This window comes from Pteropus alecto, unplaced genomic scaffold (assembly GCF_000325575.1).
Source record: "Pteropus alecto unplaced genomic scaffold, ASM32557v1 scaffold8, whole genome shotgun sequence".
NCBI classification, from domain to species: Eukaryota; Metazoa; Chordata; class Mammalia; order Chiroptera; family Pteropodidae; genus Pteropus; species Pteropus alecto.
The window spans coordinates 14915196-14934886 of NW_006494609.1; the positions used below are offsets into that span (position 1 = coordinate 14915196).

General features: G+C 49.7%; 1 protein-coding gene across 1 annotated transcript in view; it reads left to right on the forward strand.

Moving 5' to 3' along the window:
* Positions 1–5037: 5037 nt before the first annotated feature.
* Positions 5038–19691, forward strand: part of DGLUCY (D-glutamate cyclase) — a 37153-nt gene continuing 22499 nt past the window's right edge. The window contains 8 exon segments of the mRNA XM_006925639.1: positions 5038–5140; positions 9084–9237; positions 10756–10954; positions 13530–13677; positions 14013–14091; positions 14204–14306; positions 14586–14838; positions 17210–17413. Of these exon segments, the coding sequence (XP_006925701.1) occupies positions 5038–5140; positions 9084–9237; positions 10756–10954; positions 13530–13677; positions 14013–14091; positions 14204–14306; positions 14586–14838; positions 17210–17413 (1243 nt within the window).

The window sequence follows — 19691 nt, forward strand, 5'->3', positions numbered from 1 at the left end:
ACATCCACAGAAACTAGACACAGACTTTTGTAATACCGTGAATAATATGATCTTCTTGGCTCTTGCCCGTGAGCATCTAGGAAATGGACTGTGTCTTCTGTTACTTTTCGTACCCCTCAAGGTCACGTCCTATGTATGAGGTGCTCCCCATGCTTGTTGGCCCACAGAGCTGGGATGGCCTCACAGACTGTTTTGGCATCAGAGAACAGAGAGAGAGAAGGCCTGGAACCTTGAGGGGTATGTGTGGGGAGGGGGCAGGCTCCTCCTGCAGGACCCAGTGAGCCTAGCTGCCCGGAGATGGCCAGGGAGGGAGAGGCTTCAGGGCGGAGACCAGGAGGCCCTAGGCATGTATGGAAGGGAAGCTGGGAGAGGGGGTCTGTATGCGTGTGAGGGGAGAGGGCATGAGAATAGCGGACGCGGAGCGTCCTAGAAGCAGAAGTGGGGGTGGAGTGGGAACTGTTCCTGGAGGGGAGGCCAGTGAGTGAGATGAGTTGGGACCCAGTGGAGAATCTGTGTGAGAGCAATGGGAAGCGAGATGGCTACTGTGTGTGGAGGGTGGGAGCAGGGGAAGGGAGACATGGGGACCTGGAATGGCGCCCGGAGGAGTTTCGAGTCTGGGAGAAGAGGGGATGGCTTAGAAGAAGGGCGATTTAGTGCCCTTAGAGTGTAGCTCAAAGCTGCACTGATCCTCAGGTTCTGAAATGGCAAAAAAGGCTAAGGTTTGATTTTGGTCACGTCAAAGCAATATTTTGCAGAGGACTTTTAATGTCTAAGGACCATTTTTATGAGTGAGCTAACATTTTCGTGACAATGATGAGCCTTTGATAACCTTTCACTACCCGCTTCAGCTTCTTTGAGAACCATCTTTTTATTTTCTTGTTTACCCCGGGCCCCCCTCCACTGGAGAGCTTTCAGATACTAGAAATTGGGTCCACTTTGTTCCCTCCGTTTGCCCAGGTTCTGCCCAGGGCTGGGTGTGTGTTGGGTAGACAATAGGAATAAATAAAAGGCATCTGCCCACTTCCCTGCTCCCCCGGGCCCTTCGAGGCTATGGCTCTGGGGTCTGCTAGTTTGAATGCAGGCTCTGACCTCCTAGCCACCCAGCCAAGTGCGTGTTGCTCAACTCTCTTGCTCAGCTTTCATCTCTGCAAACTGGTGGTGGAAGTGGCCCAGCCCACTGGTTGTCGTGAGGGCTAGCCACCATCTGTGTCAGGGGACTCAGCGAGCAAGAACGGCATTATCTTCATCATGGTATTCATACTCCCGGGCGTACAAGCCATTTAAACTGGGGAACAGATTCGATTTTACTCACTTCTCTGTACTCAGAGGACCCCACATGGTTGGGACTAGATAAGTATTTTCTGAATGAATGGAAAAAACTTGAGAGCAACCCAGATCCTCAGAACTATAAAGGGATGACATTTTATCGTAATGTTTTATTTCTTTAAACTGGACCCGACTCTACCTTTCTTATGTATTTTCAATTAAATTCCATCTTTTAAATCTAGGTAATACTTACATGTTGTACTATTCAAAGCTACAGAAGGAGTAAACAACAGAAAGTCCCTCTTCCATCAGGGCCACCCCATGACACAAGTCCAGGGAGTGCCATTCCCATAAAATACGGTGTGGCACCCAGTGCTCCTGCTCAGGCCACCGTCCACCCAGTTTCCCCCTCTGCAGACACCTCTGCTACCAAGCTCTTCTCTGTCCTTTCAGAGATGGTCTGCGTGGGTCTGATGGATCGTGGGGGTGTTATTCGACATAAAATTATCCTCCTTGCCTTGTTTATTTTCCATCTTTGAGACATTATTTCATATGAGGTGTTTAGAGAATTGCTTTCTTTCTTTATACAGTTACGTAGTATCTGCTAGTGTGGTATAGATTTACCATAGTGTAACTACTCCTCTACGAGACCAGTATTTAGTCAGCCTTTGTTAAGTTGCTTCTAAATGGTTTCTAATGCAAACAGTGCTGCCACGTGCAGGCATCACTCAGCCTACTGTTTGAGCACATCTGGAGGATATATTCCGAGAAATGGATTGCTTAGGTAAAGCAGAGAAATGACTTTCTAATGGTGGAATTTCAGTCATCTGTGGCAGACATAGAGGTGATCTTTTTATACTGGGGTTTAGGGTATGTCAGATCCTGCACAGGATTGATTATCCACAGACCCCGCTCTCTGGTGTATTCCATGCTGGAGAACAATAGTTTCTTATTCTCTAGAGAGAAGAGAACTTGCAACAGAAAGGTGGCTCTTTGAAGTCTAGCCAAGGCTCACTGATGAGATCCCATCTTATCTCACTTCTAAAGGAAGACCTTGCTGGGCAAGGAGACACCTGGGACACTAAGAACCACTCAGCAGTGAGTTCACTGGAGACTCTGCTGGAAAGCCTGAGGAGTTCAGGGTTCAGTCCCCCAAAGAAACATATGATGAGCTCAAGAGACTCTGGCCCCAGAATCATCTTGTGGGGGAGAGTGAGCAGTTCTTTGCTATTCCTACTGAGAGTATCATTCCTGTTAACACCACGGGATGGATGGGAGAGTGGGTGGGTGGTGGGTAGATGGATGGATGGATGGATGGATGGATGGATGGATGGATACATGGATGGCTGGATCAATGGATCAATAGATCAATAGATCAATTGACACATAGACATATATAGGTAGATATTGATCAAGCAGGCATGAACGTAGACTTGCTTTTAAATTTGGGCTCCACCACATACCAGATATAGGACTTCAGGCAACTTCTATGACGTCCTTGAGCCCCAGCTTCTTCATCTAGAATGGGATTAACAATGCCTTCTTTGTGGGGTGGTGGCGAGGAGCCAACAGTTGTAAAGCAGTATGAGTAAAGGACCTAGCACAGTACCTGGCACACAGTGGGCTCCCACATATGGCGGGAGTTGCTATCATTTGGTGTATGACTGGGAAGTCTCTGGTTGGTGTATTGAGGGCATTTCTTTGGCAGGAGCCAGTGAGCATGTACTTCACGCTCTGTTTGACCCTTGCCTTCAGGGAATGATTCTTCGAGGCGGAGGTTCTCAGCCTTATTGCTCAGCATACATGTGGGAGACATTCAGGTGCCTGCCACTCTCCCAGCATGCATTTCACAGGGCAGGATTTCTAGCTACAGTCATTTATCACCAGGCCAGGAAAGTAACATTATTACAGAAAGGACCTAGATCCACTTGAATTTATATTAAAACAATAAATAAATAAAGGAAAAGAAAGGCAATCATCCTTGGATTTTGGTCTTTTTGCTACAATTTATTTGCAAAACAGCACCCAGCTTGCACCTATCGACTAGTAATGGAGGCTGAGAGCTGACAGGTACCTGTCGGGTCTCATTTCATTGGGTTTGGGGTAAATTTCATTCTTTCCTCCAGATATGAAGTAAGGACAATTATCAGAGGAGTCTGGCCACTGTGCCCACATGGTTATGGAATGATTCTGTCTTTGACCTTCGCTGAGTGCCTGGCTGAGGTGTTAAGCCCTCTGCGGTGACCATGGGGAACCACAGACATCCAGGACCTTAGCCGGTGCCTTGGCTGCTTGGCCAAGAGGCCAGGTCTGCCAGGCCCAGGCGGGCTCACTCCGTCCATCAGGCAAGCACGGGCTTGACCTGCCAAGGCAGCTGCTTTAAGCCTTAGCATCTTCCTCAACCTCACCCAACCCTCCCAGCAACCCCTGCCCCAGCCAAGCGGGACCAACTGTTCTCTCTTCTGTGTCCCCACAGCACTTTGTTCCTGCAGCTATTAAAGCACTCGCTGTCGGTTTTAAATACATGTCTACACCTTCCAGGGCAATATTTAAAAATATTTGTTAAGAGATTTTACACAATCTCAAATTCTTCATTAAAATGGCCATAGGGTTTACATAGTTCCATCTCTGATATTAGAATCGAAAACGTACGTTGGTGGTTTAGAATCCCATTGGGTTCTTCTCTTTAGATAGAAAGAGTTGTGGAAAAATCAAGCTCGTCCAGAGAGTTCATTATGCCTTTGAATTGTGCTTTCATCCATTCTGCAGTCAGTCGGTCATTCAACAAACAGTTAACTCCCGCTTTTGTGCCAGGCACTGTGCTAGGCGCTGGGTATAGTTAGATGAAGACGTGGGTTGTGTCTTGGAGGCCAACACAATGCAACCTAGATTTTGCTAACGTACTGAAACCTCTTTCTAGATAAAAGAAGTCAACTTATAGCATTCTTTTCTGAATGCGATTTCCTGGAGCTCTGAAACCATCTCTTTATTGTAAAATCTACAATATTGATTCAGTCACCAAAAATCCGTGTAAGGCACGGTGCCTGGAGTCGTGGCAGTGAGGGAAAATAAAGAAAAAAACATGTGATTTCGACCTTCTAGGGACCTAAATCTAAATAACGGAAGTCACACATGGACAGAAAACTCAGTCTGCTGTTTCATTTGTGATTGTGCATGGCCTTCATTCATCTGTTCATTCGATCCTAAGTATTTTTGGTGTGTATGGTGCGCTTACACTGGTAGGCACTCTGGAGCCTGTGGAAGAGGCCTAAGATGTGGGCCTTCCCTCTGGGCACTCAAAGTCTCCCCAAGAGCGAGAAAGGGGGTTCAGAGGCCAGTAGAACATCAGGTCAACTGCAGTCTAGGCCAAAATTGGTGGCTCAAAGAATGCTCTGGGGGTCCAGGGGGTCCGACATCAGCCTGTGTGATTGCCTGTTGGCTGCTTCCTAGAGGTGGAAGATTTGGAACCAGTTCTGAGGGATGGAAAGGCCTTCTGGGCGGGAACTGGACATTCCAGGTCAAGGGAAGGGCTTAAGCGAAGGTCTTGAAGTGTTAGGAATGTCTCATTAGAGACTAAGACGCAAAGGGGCTAGAGGTGGAGGGAGAACTCGCTCCAACCAACAGCCACCCCAGGGCAGGGCCAGGAGCAGCCTGGGACTGGACAGGAGGTGGCAGCTGATGCTGAGTCTGCCATCTTCCGGGAGCTGTGCTTGCTCATTCATTCCCCTTTGTCCCTCATCCAGACTCTCTGTCTCATTAAAGGATGGTACGATGACCTTCACACTCTACCTGAAGTCCTGCCCTCCTTCTGCTATAAGGAGTTCGATTCTACAAAAGAAGCCAAACATCATAAATGTGCCCGGCATGGCTTGGGGCGAGCAGTGCTAAAAGTTTTTAAAAAGAAAAAAAATTCCCTGGAAATACCAGCGGTGTAGGGCCCAGGAGAATCCCTGAAGCATCCAGCTTCTGCGTGGGAGGCAGAGAGTGAGGGCAGAATGACATGAGCGCTGGTCACTAGCTTCCCAGAAGGAACTGGCACTTGGGCCAGACTCAGGTGTGAAAATCTATCACGCAGGTGGGTCCAGCACCACCCAGCTCCGCTCGGCTGCCGCAGCTCTGTCCGGAGAACCGCCAATGGCCGCAGATGATGAAAGCCTTTTTCCTCCAGGTTACACTGCCCTTTAGTCTGGTTTTGATTCAGACCAGGTCTCTCTACCTCGGTCTGATCTTCTCTGGGTGGTGCCACCTCCCCCCTGTCTCCCAGGAGTGACGCCCAAGGTTCTAAAAGGTCCTGCGAGAGGAAACAGATATCAACGTTGTCATTGACCCGAGTCCCAGCAAAATTTCGTGATACGAAAGATTTTTCAGGTTACGGTGGAAACGCCAAAGGGACAACCAGCAGCATGATTTGAAGCCCTGGGACAGGACAGTTGTCATTAGTGACGAGTCTGGCCTTGTTGCTATTTGTGGGCCAACAGAGTTATCTGTTGTTCATGGCAATGCGCCCCAGGCTTAGTGACTTAAACAGTAATTCTCATAATTCTGCAATGAGTCTGGGCTTAGCTGAGTGGTTTTTCTCCACGTGGTGTCCTCTGGGCCGAGACATGCAAGATAGCTTTTTCCTCACATGTCCTGAGTCTTCACTGGGTTGGCTGGGACCACTAGGACACCAAGAGAGAATACCCCAAGAGGAAAAGCCCCAAAGCACAAGCACATAGCAAGCCTCTGCTTCCATCACGCCTCCGAATGTTCCACTGGCCAAAGCAAGTCACGTGGCCCAGGCCAAAGGCGATGGGGAAGGGGCTATTCAGGGATGTGAACACTGAGAAGTGTGCTTTACAGAGTCACGGGGTAATGTCTACCACATCCCATCGCCTACGTGATATACCAGCAAACACCAGCTTGATTTCTGATGCTGAGACCTCATGGAGCCAAGAGACAGGCTGGGTGTGAGTCCCAGCTAGGCTCCTTGAACTGCGTGACCCCTTTCAGCCTCCTTTGTAAAAGATCGGAATCTTCCCTCCAGGACTGGACTGTCGGAAGGAATGACAGGAGTGATGGGCTTAAGGTAGGTCAGGTGCTCAATCCCAGTTAGCTGCTGTTGCAAAAAGCAGCTTGTTCTGCAGAACAGCTAAACACTCCAGCATGGCACTGTATCTTCTGGGGCTTTAAATCAGATTAGGAGCAGTAAATAATTTTTTTTTTCCCCCTCTTGTCATTCAGTTTAAAAAAAAAAAGAAAAAAGAAAAGAAAATTATTGATTTTTAGGTAAAAGGACCCAGAGGACTCCCTTCATTTCTCTGTACAAAGAGAAAGCGTCGTGACCTTAGATAGAGTCCAGGAGATTCAGGGGCACTCGAACTGCATGAGATCTGAAAGAGCCCCCTCCTCTTGTGCATTCACCAGCCCCTCCGAAAAACAACAGCAACGAAAAACCATGCAGCCCTCTAGTCTGTGTCTCGTTACTAACGGGGACGACACAGGGACTTTCTACGACCAGAAGTGGGCATGAACAAAAGCAAACACAACGTCTCTGAAGTCCATTTAATTAAAAAGGAAACGAAGCAGCTTTGTGTGCATAATCCCTCCCTGATTCACAGTCTTAAAAATCCAATTTGTTCTCATAATGGGCTTTGGAGGTAAGCAGAGGGTGGCTAGGGAATTGAGGCCTCCGAGCTGGCCCAACCCCCTTCCACCTCACTCCGGATGATTTTCGGAGGCTCTCCGGGCTTGCTTGAGATGTGCGGTCAGCTTCATTGGGCTTTCGGCAGCTGGCAGCGTCCAGTGTGTTCTCATTTTGGAAGTCTGTTTGCAGCCCTGAGGGTTTGAGATAATGAGTTCCAGGCAGTTAGAACAGGAGCCCGTCCTAGACTGTCCCCTGCAGGCAGTGGCCTCTGCCTCACTCCACCATCTCCAAGAAGGAAGGTATGGGAGGTGATGCTGGACCCCTCCTAGGGAGGCCCGGTGCCCGTGAGAGGGACTCACGCCCCATCCGTCTCAGGTTTGAATCCCGGCTGTGGGCCACACACCAGCTGTGCAGCCCTGGGCAAGTCACGTCATCTCTCCAAGCCGTGTTCTTCTCAGTTGAGAAATACAGATGATTACACGAAAAACTGCTTAGCACGGAGAGCCTGCACGCACTAAGCACTCGGAAAACGTGAGCTGACAATGTTATCACAGAAAGGAGTTGTTCATGTTGATAGAGCAAATCTGGCATTTAGGAAAATTGTCCCCAGTGTTATTTCTCCAAAAAGAGCATGATTATGTTTTTCTTCGGGATGATCTTTTTAAAGGAAATAATCCTTTTTGCTGTAGCGGTGGAGGACATAACTTTTCTTGTTTTATTTTTTCCTCCAGTTACAGAACGACTTCTATTTATTGCATACATTCTAAAATATTGAGGAAAACACAAAGAAGAAAATTAAAATCGCCCACAATGTTGTCACCTGAGGATCACTATAATTACATGTAGATGTATTTCCTTCTAGATCTTTCTCTCTCTCACCTATTTTATATAAAGGGGAATATGCTGAACTTACTGTTCTGTTACCTGGTATTGTTCCTTTATTGAAACATCCCAAACATCATTTAATATCATTAAATATTTCTCCTGTACCATAATTTTAGATGTCTATACCAGATTCCATTGAATGAATGTAGGTCCAACCCCTACTTCCTGAACACCTGTGTGCTAGGTAACCCACAGGAATGAATTTCCAGAGTTCTCTGAGGTGGATAGATTACCACGATCTTTTGCATGGGAAAACCAAGCCCAGGGTCACACCTCCGGCCAGAGAGGCAGAATCAGGGGTCAAAGTCAGGTTCATTTGCCTCCAAAGCTTCCCATTCCGGAGAAAGGTTGGTTGCCCCTGGAGTGGGTCATGGCGTGAAAGTCAGGGGTCTTCCTCTACAGCTCCACTAAGACTGTCTCTTCAGGGGGAGAGTCAAGGATTCTGTGAGCCTATTCGGTGGAGAATCCACCCAGAAAAAAGGCATGAACAGTCCCTTTCCCAACCGGCCAAGGAAACATACGAAAACACACTTGCCGACGTCCGTCATCAGAGAGATGCAAATTAAAACCGCAATGGGATGCCACCACACACCTGCCAGGGCTAGAATGAGACAGACCAGCGGTCCCGAGTGTGGGAGAGGATGTGGAGCAAGTGAGAGCCCACGCTCCGCTGGCGGGAGTGTAAGCTGACACGACCACTGTGTAACGGCTGAGCGGCATCTATCAAAGCTGGACATGTGTACATCCTACGACTCTGGGTGTGTGCCAAACACAGGTGCACACACGTGTACCCAAACACACGCACTAAAATGCTCGTGGCAGCACTGTCTGTCATAACCCCACACCGGATGCCATTCAAAGGCCCACCTGCAATAGTTTTGGGTAAATACCCTTCGGTAATGATCACCCCACACTGCAATGAGAGTGAATCAACTCCCGTTAAACGCGGCCACGCGGATGGTTCTCCCAGATATACTGTTGAGTGAAAGAAGCCAGACTCGAAAGACCCACGCTGGATGATTTCGTTGTATAAAGAACAGGCAAAAGCAATCTATGGCGTGAGGAGTCAGGTAGAGGCTAATCTGGGTGGGGGGTGACTTGATGACTAGAAGGCACGTGAGGGGTTTCTGGTACGCTGGAGACGTGGGAATGGTCATTTCCTGAAAATTCACCAAGCTGTGCACTTACGTGCATTTCATGCATTTGTGTATCTTACACTGCAGTAAAAAGTTAAATTAAGAAGTTTCTACCAAGAAGCACGACTCACGACTGACCGTGCGTGAGTCGCCTCTCTCACCAAACCCAGGGCGCCGACCAGCCAGCGTGGTGATCCTGCACAGGTCCCTCGCCCCGGCCTTTGAGAAGTTCTGCCAGGCCAACAGTGGCCCTCTGTCCCTGCTGGGCCGTAGCAAGCCCAGCAAGTGGACATCGCCCACCTTGGGTGCTGTCCCAGACACCAGGTAAAACATGTGGGTACAGGAGTTAAGGTTTGGTTGGGAGTGACCAGATGCCGCGGTCAGGTGTCTCTGTCACCAGAGACCTCTTTGCTCAGCCTCGGGACCCCAAAAGTGCCTGGCACGGAGCCCCATTCCCACTCCTGCCTCTGTCCTCTGGCCCTGCTCGTGCCCCTGCTTTGGGCAAAATCTTTGGGATCACCAAGAAGATCCAGCCCTGGAGAAATCCCATGGGGACCGCCATCCGCCCAAGTCATCACCCAAACCAGAAACCTGTCTGCACAGGATGAAGAAGAAAATAAAAACACTTGCATTGCCAACACTCAGAGATAGACGTTATTAATATTGTGGTGTCTATGCTCTCAGACGTTTAAAATAGAACATATCCAATAAATGCGTCAGTGAGGCCACATCTCCGCCACCGCCCTAGCTCAGGTCCCCATCCTCTCCTGCCTGAACTCTTAGGACGTGACTGGTCTCCTCGCCCCTCTCCCCTCTCCCCCCAACACCACCCCCACCTTCTACTCTCCCACCAGAGTGACTATTCCTAACGCTCCCTCTGATCATGGGACTCTCCCATTTAAAAGTCTTCAGTACCCTCCTGCGGGCTTACGCCTTAGCCCCATGTCAAGCCCTGTAGTGACCTGGCCCTGGCTCAGGGTTGTCCCCAATCCTATACTCTGGTCATCTCAGCCGTCTCCCCAGAGAGAAGGCTCCCCAGGAACATTCGTTTTGTGGACCCCAGGGGTTGGAGGGTCCTTCAGGGAGCTGAGGCCGCTGCCACACTGTTCACATACTGCTCGCCCTGCCTACGATGTGCTCTCTCCTTGTCCAACTGGTAAACTCCTAGTTGGCTTCAGGACCCAGCTGTAGGACCTCCTTGCTGTAGGAAGGAATGGGCTTCTCCCGTCCCTGTGTCATGCTCTGCCCAGACTGTTAATACTCACTGCTCTACAAGTATCTGAGGTCCGTGGAGTCTGAGCTGCCCATGCAGGATTTTGAGCTTCTTTAGGGCTGGGCCGGTGTCCTCTCCAGCACTGTAGCCCCATCACCTGACCCAAACGAAATGGCTTTGGAATGAATGAAGAACAAGCTGGTAACCAGAGTCTTCAAGTCCTGCAGAAGGGTTTCTCTAAGGAAAGAGGAAGGCCTCGCCACGGCCAGCACTGAGAGCTTCCTCGAGACACGTGTCCTGTCTTTTCGTTTGTTTGTTTGGTCTGCGGGCCCTGCTACAATAGCAGAGAGGACACTATTGTTTTTTTCTGGCTGCTTTGGCTGGTCTCAGGTCGAGGTTGCAGAAACTATAACAGGTGGGGGCTACATTATATACATTCTGATTTAATAGTTTCCAATCTGGCAAGATTTGCAGGGCCCAGCAAGGCCCCCTGCTGAGAGCTGCATTCCCTACCTCAGTGCCAGTGCCTGAAATTTCAGCCCCAGACGCCAACTTCTCTTCCCGCCATTTTTTAAAATGCAGACTCATGTTGAGTCTGGGGCTCTGTGAACCTCCCCTTGTGTCCCCAGGATGGGACCCTCCCAGTTCTACAAGTACGAGTTCGGTGCCTGCACGGGTGGCCTGACCTCACTGGAGGAGTACTCAGAGCAGCTCAAGGACGTGGTGACCTTCCACCTGGGCTGCAGCTTCTCCCTGGAAGGGGCCTTGGAGAAGGTGGGGTTCCCCAGAAGAAACCCAGAAGGCCACGGCCACGTGTGTGCATACAAGGTAAAGACACAATCCACGAGGACAGAGTGACTTGGAAATACAGGTCGCCCTGTGTTTTTCTGTGGGAGAACACGGGCACAGGAGGCTGAAGACCTAAGCTCTGGTCCCCGCTCAGCCACTTTCTAGCTGAGCAACACAGGACAAGCAGTTAACCTCTCTGAGCTTATTTCCTCATCCGGAAAATGGGGCCACCAGCTCCTCTCTCCTGCCCACCTCTGGGATGGCTGTGGGCACGTGGTGTGGCCTTGAGGGGTGAATTGAGCCCTCTCAGCAGCTCGTTGTGGCTGTGTACACCAAACCTGTTCAGACTTTCTCTGGCTCCTTTAACTCAGGGCATCTCAGTGAGGTTTTTCTAAATCCTGCCTGGCCCGAACTTCCTGGCATCAGCGAGAATGTCCCTGGCTGGGTAAATGCCCAGGGATTTATGGCAGAGCCTCGGCCAGGCCATTAGCTGCTGGACCATGTCTCTGTCAGAAAAGCTGGGTCATGCTCTTGGCCAGAAGTGACTGCGGGTGGTCAGCCACGCAGTGTAGGCTGTGCCCACCGTTAGTGGCTGCCTCCTTACTGTGTCGCTGAGGTTAGACTCTGACCACTGCTTGTCATGAGAAAGAACGAGATTCCCTCAATCCACTGACCCCTTTGGGACATTTACGTAAAGTCCGAGAAGGTACCCTGCCGGATCGATGGTCGGCCAGCATCGGCATCTTTATGGGAGACTCAGCTTGGGCTGAGGCCTGGGCTCTGGACTTTATTAGAGCTTGTTGGTCTGGGCTCCCGCCAGGGAGGCCCAGGCTGCCTCTGATGAGAATCGAGGCTGCCCACAGTGCCTGCTGCTTTTCATGTGTGAAAAATGTGCCTGGGTGGTTTTCTTGAAGGTAGGGAAGAGCCGGGGAAGAACCCTAGCGGCGGGCAGGGGCCGGGGGCAGAGTCTGGCCCCAGAGCAGCCCTCCACGTGTAGCAGGTAAGAGCTGGGAGGGCCTCGCGGCTCATCGCACACAGCCTTTCGTTTTAGACGAGGGAATCGAGGCCTAAAGAGCAAAAAGGACTTGCCCAAGTCCCAAATCCAGACAGGAACCCAGGACTCCCGGCTCCCACCTATAAAATGTCAACAGTAGACGTACGACGATTAAAAGGTGCTTTGCAGGGAGGCGCTCATCGCCGCACAGTATCAGAGGTCAGCAGAGCCGTGGCTTCCGTGACACCTCACTGCCCGGTGCTCGCCAAAGAGCTTTCGGTCGAATATTGATACCTCTGCCCGTTGGCTCCTGGGAGAAATCTTGGATTCAGTCGGCAGCCTTGAGGGGACGAAGCGCGCCCCACGAAGAAGGTGCCTCGGCCTCGGAGTGCCGCCGGCCTCCTGTGGGTGTTCCTGGCCTGTGCTCCCCGCTACCCCCTCACAGAGACTTGAAAACTACACAACACTGGTGAAAGAAATTAAAGATGAACTAAATAAATGGAGAGACATACCGTGTTCATGGATTGGGAAACTCAACGGAGTGAAGATGTTAATTCTCTCGAAAGTGATAATTGTTTTAATACACCCCCGCCAAGTGTCGTTGTTCAGAGGCTGACCTGGCAGGTGCACAAGGGTTCTTCCTGCTGCTGCCAGGGTGCTGACGCCAAGCCCCAGCCGGCCGGTCTCCCGGCAGATTATTCTCCTGGCTTTGTCCTAAGTCTTCCATAAGCCCCGCTGCAGGGACCAGAAGCCATTCAGGGAGGAGAAACCACATCACCAGGGAAGGTCACATGGGGCGTCCTGGGCGGCTTCAGCTGAGGCAGGAGGGGCGAGGCGGCGCCCCATGGGGTCCAGGCGCAGGCCCCCATCCGCCGAGTGGACTCGTGAGGCTGAGGAGACCCCCCGCGCCTCCTGCCAGGGTCCTGCTCCCGTGGGTTCCTCCGCCTGGATTCTCCCAGAGGTCTGCACCTGTGAGGTCCGTGGAGCAAATTCAGAGGGTCCGTGAAATTGGATGGGAAAAAATGTTACATTTGTCTTTTCATTGTCTCAGACTGAAACTGAGCGTTTCCTTCCCTTATAAACGCGGGCAACCAACTGCAGTCCTATCGGTAGGCTCTGGAGCTGCCTAAAGCGATCACAGATATTTTCATGCCGCATTCGAGTTCTTTCGGTAGGTCAGAAATATATATGTTGATTACTACTTCAAAATTATCACGGTAGATCTGTCATCTCGTTTCTTAAGACACACGCATACTGCTGTGTCACGTTTTTTTTTTCATATGATATCTACGTCTGTAATGTAATGGGTTTCCTTTGTCATCCTATGCATGTCCTGTCATGTGGTTAAAAACACTGCTCTGATGGGGCTCCGTAGCTGCACCGGACGGCAGAAAGGGTTCACGGCGCATACCAAGCTAGGGTTCTGTTTCAGACGGATAATCACCAGCAAACTTCCTCATCTGTACGTTGCATGAAAGTAGAAGCTACATTTTTATAAGAGCTACTTGTTCCTCCCACCTACATTATTCATGGCCTCGAGCCCTCGATACTCAGGGCTGTGATCTGTGTGAAGTTTATCTTATTTTTTAACATTTTTTTTTTTACTTGATTTCTTGGCAGATGACAGTGCCTTGTGCCACCATGGATGGCTTTTGCTGCCCCCTGGTGGTCACCATGATGCCTAGCCCCAAGGACAAGCTGGAAAGGCTGGTGCAAACCAGTTGCTCCACGTACGAGCAAGGATAACCCATTCATATCGGCAACCCAGGTCAGTGTTTGCTCTGGTTGGTGATTCTGACAGCTGCCCTTGGACTTCGGCCCGAGAAGACCGGATCTTTGTCCTCCCGCAGCCGTATTAGGGCTGGGTTTACAGATGTCCCTCAGATTTCAAAGACACTGCCCTTGGCGGAATAGCCACCCATTAGCTCCTCTGAACTTCAGGTGAACCTGGGGTGAAAGAAGCAGGAGGTGGAGGGTGGCGGCGGAGCTGTTTGTCTTGCGCTGAGCTCAGGGCAGCCTCTAACCTGCTGCTCAGCAGCGCATTCAAGTGGGATGTGTCTCCCTTCTGGACATTGACTTGAACTGAAACCCGTTGATCCCCAGCTCCTGAACTTGACCTGAGAGTGAATGAGCAGATCCACGGCTGGGAGCTGCCCAGGCCCGTGGAGGCTCTGAGGGCCCGGTGAGAGCTTGGGGTTGGGCCTCGGGTGCGAGTCAGCGTTCAGTGTAACTGAACTCGCTCAGCTGTGCAACAGCCAGGATCAGACAAAGCCCGGCATTCTGTGAAAATGCAGTCAGCGCATGCCACCTTCCTCACAGAACGATGATCTCAGGACCGCGCAAAACAAAGCGCCTGCTGACCGTCTTCTCGTGAGTGACACCGTCTTCGCTATCCTCGTGAGCACTTCACGCCTGGCCAGGGCAGGGACACTGTTGGCGGTCAAGCAACAGAGTGTCGGTCTGTGTTATGTGACTCAGTCTATACCAAGATAAACTCAAAATCGCTTCATTAGCAACCTGTACAATGAAGGTGTTGGGCTAAATGCACCCAAGACTCCTCCAATAATCACGTGAGGGTGGGGGTGGTGAGATTCCATTCCCTTCGAAGCGGACGAGATGTCAGCAAGCACCCTGAGACGCTAAGTCCCGACTCCTTTTCTCCTCCCCGTCCTCCAGTATCAGCTAGCGCAATCCTGGGACGAGAGTTCCTCCCGGAAAAAGAACCATCGACCACCCCACGTGTTCAGCGTGGACGGCGGCCCCAGGGCAGGGCCCGGTGGGATTCGTTTTCTCATTCCATCCGTGGAGCTGTTGGGGATCAAAGATCTTTCCAAAGCTGACTGTGGGGATCCTGTGGCGTGTCAGCCAAGAGACGTCCCGGTGTTCTGGCCTTCTCAGCTGACCAGTCTCGAAGCCGTCAGCGCCTGCAGTACGTCCGGGCCTGAGAGGGTGGTCGCTCCGACCCAGGGTGGACACTGGTGGGTCTCTAGTTCTTGAAATTACGGTGCACTGTTTAGAGGGATAAAGTCAGATAACGTAGACCCACAGCCCACAGCGACGATACCTCTGGCTTCTCTTTTTTCATTCCGTGACTGGGTCTCGCAAGAGCAGTTCGTCTTGCCTTTCGGCTCAAATACGTATTGATGAAATATAGTTCTCTCTCCAGAAGGCTCGCAGCCCATTCTAAGAGCCAATATTTATAGCGATCTTTTGAGGCATTTTGGAGGTTTGGAGGTGTGGCTTTGAAAGCGAAAGTGAAGGCAACACAACTAAACACACCATTTCACGAGGTCGTTGCAAGCAATATTGTCAGTACATTTCTTCAAAGGCCCAGGGTGATATTACAATGAAGAGACACACGAGGGCGCCCTAACCAGCCCACAGTAAGAGAGGGAAGTGAGAAAAACATTAAAAATAATAACTATTGTAGCCCATTGTCATAGACGCTGGGAAATTCTAGCCACACTTGCACTACAAATCAAAGAATTTGTTTCAAAAGCATTCATGGAAGTTTAGCTATGAGAATGGCCTCATAAAAGGAAAAGATAATTTCTAATATGGCAATGAGGCATAAATATCAAGACCCAAGTATTTGTTTACATAACATAAATGTATTGAGCACCTACTACATGCCAGGTATGGGCCCAGATCTTAGGAATAAATGCTGCACGAGACAAGATGAAGTTCTCAGGGAGCTCGTGGTCATTTCTGAGTGTGTGTGTGCACACACGCCCACACACACACAGTAGATACCCTCCAGCACGGTGGCCTCTTCCCTCCCCCCTGCCCCAGCCACTGGGGATGCCCTGCAGAAGAGGTCTCACTGCCCAGGGCATCCCAGCACACTCCAGCCCTTTAGTTCCGACTTGAGAGAGCATATTTGAGCATATTTGAGCATATTTGATAAGAACAAATGACACCTTGAATCTAATTTACAAAACTTGTGCTCGAATTTTAACATCTAAACTTCTATTAGCGGCAGATTCATTGCTGCACACCTCACAAATTATTGGGGTGAAATCCCGTGTCACTCTCTGAGCCGATGTTCTGATGCATACCTGGCTTTAGAGTGACCGATTTCAGGTGCTGTCCAAAACGCAGGAAAACAATGATTGCATTCATCAAAATCCCTAGTCCTTCCCCTTAAACATACTGTCTGAAAGTTCATTGGCATGCTTTATGCATCTGTCAGTAGGTTTTCCTTCTGAGGTGTTGGCTGCCTTTGGCTTTCTGTTGAATCTGAGACATTTTATTGCTTTGTGTGTGTGTGATCTCCAAGACGTTATTTACTCATTCACATCTAGATTTACTGAGGACCTTTTATGTGCAAGGCACTACGTGGGGCCCTGAGATGAACAGGCAGTGGTCTCTGGACCCCAAGAACACACAGCTGAGTGGGGGTGGAGTACTCAAGGATAAGACACTGAAGAAAGCAGAAGATGTAAATTAAGCATTGAGTACTAAGCACCTGATGGGCCAGGCCCAAGGACACAGAAGGAGTGCGGAATACTCAAGGATAAGACACTGAAAAAAGCAGAAGATGTAAATTAAGCATCATGAGTACTAAGTACCTGATGGGCCAGGCCCAAGGACACAGAAGGAGTGTGATACGGTGCCTGGTTCGATAATGCAAACCATCATTTATCCAGGGCTTAAACTGGAGCAGGCGCTTTGCTAACTACACACGTTTACATGCATTTTCCAGTTTAGTTCTGACAACCACGTGAGACGTTATCATTATTTTATAGTCGAGGACACAGTTGCATCTCAGACCCTAATGTGTTTGCCGTGCTCAAGATATGTGCCTAATAACTCTGCTAGAGTGCTTCCCATTGCCCGTAATCTAGCAGGGGAGAGTTTTTTAAAGAACAAAATGAGCATAAACCAAAGCAAAATATAAGTGCTGTGAGAAAAACAGAAGCTATGTTCAGAGAGAGCTGTCTCTTAACAAAGCTAACGTGTGCTGCGCAGTAAAGCCAGCTGGCTTGGTGCATTGTAAGAGCTCAGTAGGTACTTTCTGATATCCATGGGGTCACATGAATGGAACCTCTTAGAGCCCCACGGTAGCTGCGGCTTCTTTTCCCACACCCACCTCATCTTCGCCCTCCTGAAAACTCAAGGCACCTGTTTAAGGAGAACTTGATTTAGCCATAAGCCAGCTTGCTCTGACCTGGCGCTGACAAGCTGTTGGCAGAGTCGATGACGCGTGGTGCCATGTTGTCCCCTGACAGTGGACTAGAAGAGAATGGACTGGGTGTAATGAAGTTGGTGGGCTCAGTCCCTCTCGTTGTGTGTTTTAGAGACACCACTGGCTTTCACCAGCGCACCAGGTTGCCCAGTCATGGCCGACCTGAAGGATATGGAGGCTCCAGCCGGTGGTCTCGCCCCCAAAGGAATTCCAGAAGTCTATCCCATTTCCCAAGATCCTTTGCACTACAGCATCATATCAGCCTCAGCCACTCAGAAGATCAGAGAGCTGGAGTCTATAATTGCTGTAGACCCAGGTAAGAAACAAAGCATTCACACCTTAATGGCCTGGAGAAATCCATCATTGACGTAATGTTCAGTAAAAAAGGCAGCATAAAACTGTATCTACAGTATGATTTTTGTAAATGTTTATACTGTGTATGAATCCCAAAAAGACGAAAAGTAAATGCACCAAAACAGTGATGTTGATGACCTCTGGGTAGTGGGATAATGGGTGATTTTATTTCCTTCTTGGTTTCTTTCCTCCCTCCAAATTTTTCAACAATAAACGTGTGAGGGAGTTTGGAAGGTGAGCTTATTAGTTGGATGCGTTGCCAAAACTAAAATGAGTTTGGGAAGGTAAGAAAAAAGAAACTGGTCCCTTGGTAGTCACGTGCCACCATTTAAACATCATCCATGTGTTTAATAATAGCTATAATTGTCCCCTTTTGTGCCATTTCCCTGAAATTGGGCATAGGACAGTTTGTTCTTGCATGGGGTGGCAGTGGTAGGGGCAGGAGCTGGATTTCTACTCCTTGGGGAACGCTGGTGGGGCAGGACCCTGCAGCGACAGCCTCACAGCAGTTTGCAGCCAGCACATATATTGCATCTCAGAGGTGGGACAGCCCTGCTATGGCGCGTGAGCCGCTGGCTTTCTAGACAGGGACAGCACTAGTGGGATCCGTGAGGGGTCTGCAGGTTCCAATGAGGAGTTTTACTGAAAGCCAGTCCAGGGGGGCTCTTGACTTCCTGCTGCATCTTCATTTAAAAGTCGGGTTTCTAATCTCAGGTGGCCACCAGAGGGCGCCATTGCGCGTGAGTGTTTTTTGATTTTGTTTTGTTTCGTTTTGTTTTTTTTTCTAACAAAAGCTCACAAAGAATTAAGATGTGGACTTCACAGCCTCTCTCTACTTCAGTTTCCCCATCAGTATAATAGGAGTAATGACAATGATACCTTTCTCAGGGCTGAGATAGCTAATAAGAATAATAGCTATCATCTACTGAGTTTTACTCTAAGCCACACATCTGTTAAAAGCGTTCACATGTTTCGCCCTATTAAATTCTCCCAACGACCCTACGAGGCAGCTATTATTAATTTAACAGATGAGGAGACTGAGGCAGATGAGGCTGAGAAACTTGCCCGAGTCCACGTAGTAGGTGAACAGGGAGAACTCAGAACCACGCCCACCGGCCCCAGCATCCAAGATTTATCGGTGTTGGATAAATTGGAATCTGAGTGTGAATGGTATGTCACAGTCTCTCCCAGGCAGTTAAAAGGTGCTCTGGCCTCTCCTGACTCACAAGCCCTTTCCCCTCCTGCCCCATCTCACGGGCTGTGATTTCTATACTTGGGATGCTCTCTGCACCTTGGCCGTCTGGAGAAGGCATATGTGGCCTCCCAGATGGCCTGCCGGACACCTGTTTCCCAAACAGATACCTGGATCGATGGTGGCAGGGCCCCCGTGGAGAGCAGAGGTGTGAGGCCAACCTGGTGCGGTCAACTCTCCAGGCCAGACTCCTGGGACCCAGACAGAGCTGATCGTGGTGACACTGGGGTAGAGGACGGTGCCTGGGTGAGGCCACCGAGCAGACAGCCCGGGTGCCCTTTTGTGTTGGCTACCATTGTGGCCTTGAATCTGACAGTGCAGACCAGCCTGAAAAGTCTCTGATCTTTCCCCTGGGCCTGGGAGCAAAGAGGGGTCTGCAGTAACAAAATTTCCTGTGAAATTATGGGACATAGCTTTTGCTTTTCTGTTTGTCTATTGGGGTTTTCATTCATTCATTCATTCATTCATTCATTCATTCATTCTGCAGAAAATATGGTTTCTCTAACATATAGACACAGAGTAAATTTGGGACATACTCCCCACCCTGCCCCAGCATATGCACCTTTTAGGGTATATGTATAGAGAGAGGCGAATGCTCACAGCTATGTATACATAGAGTCTCTTAATCGTTGATCTCCTTGGTGGATATTTTTTTAAATTTCTGCAATACTTTCTCTCTCACAAACATTCTTACCCACACTGACTGCTCCCTCATGCAACACAAGGGTCATGAGGGAAGATGAATTACTGACTCCGCCATTACCTCAGATAAACAAGTAACTGAGAAGTAAATTTACTGCAGACGTGGTGCACCCATGGCTTAATAAGAATGACCCGAGGGCTTGTCCACAGCACCCTCTTCGGTAGCTGTGCGGACTGTGTGCCAAGGCTTGACGTAGGGGGCTCAGCGTAAAGGCAGATTCATGGCTGTCTGGATATGCCAACATCATCTATTAAGAAATGTCTTTAATCTTCCAGAATCACAGAT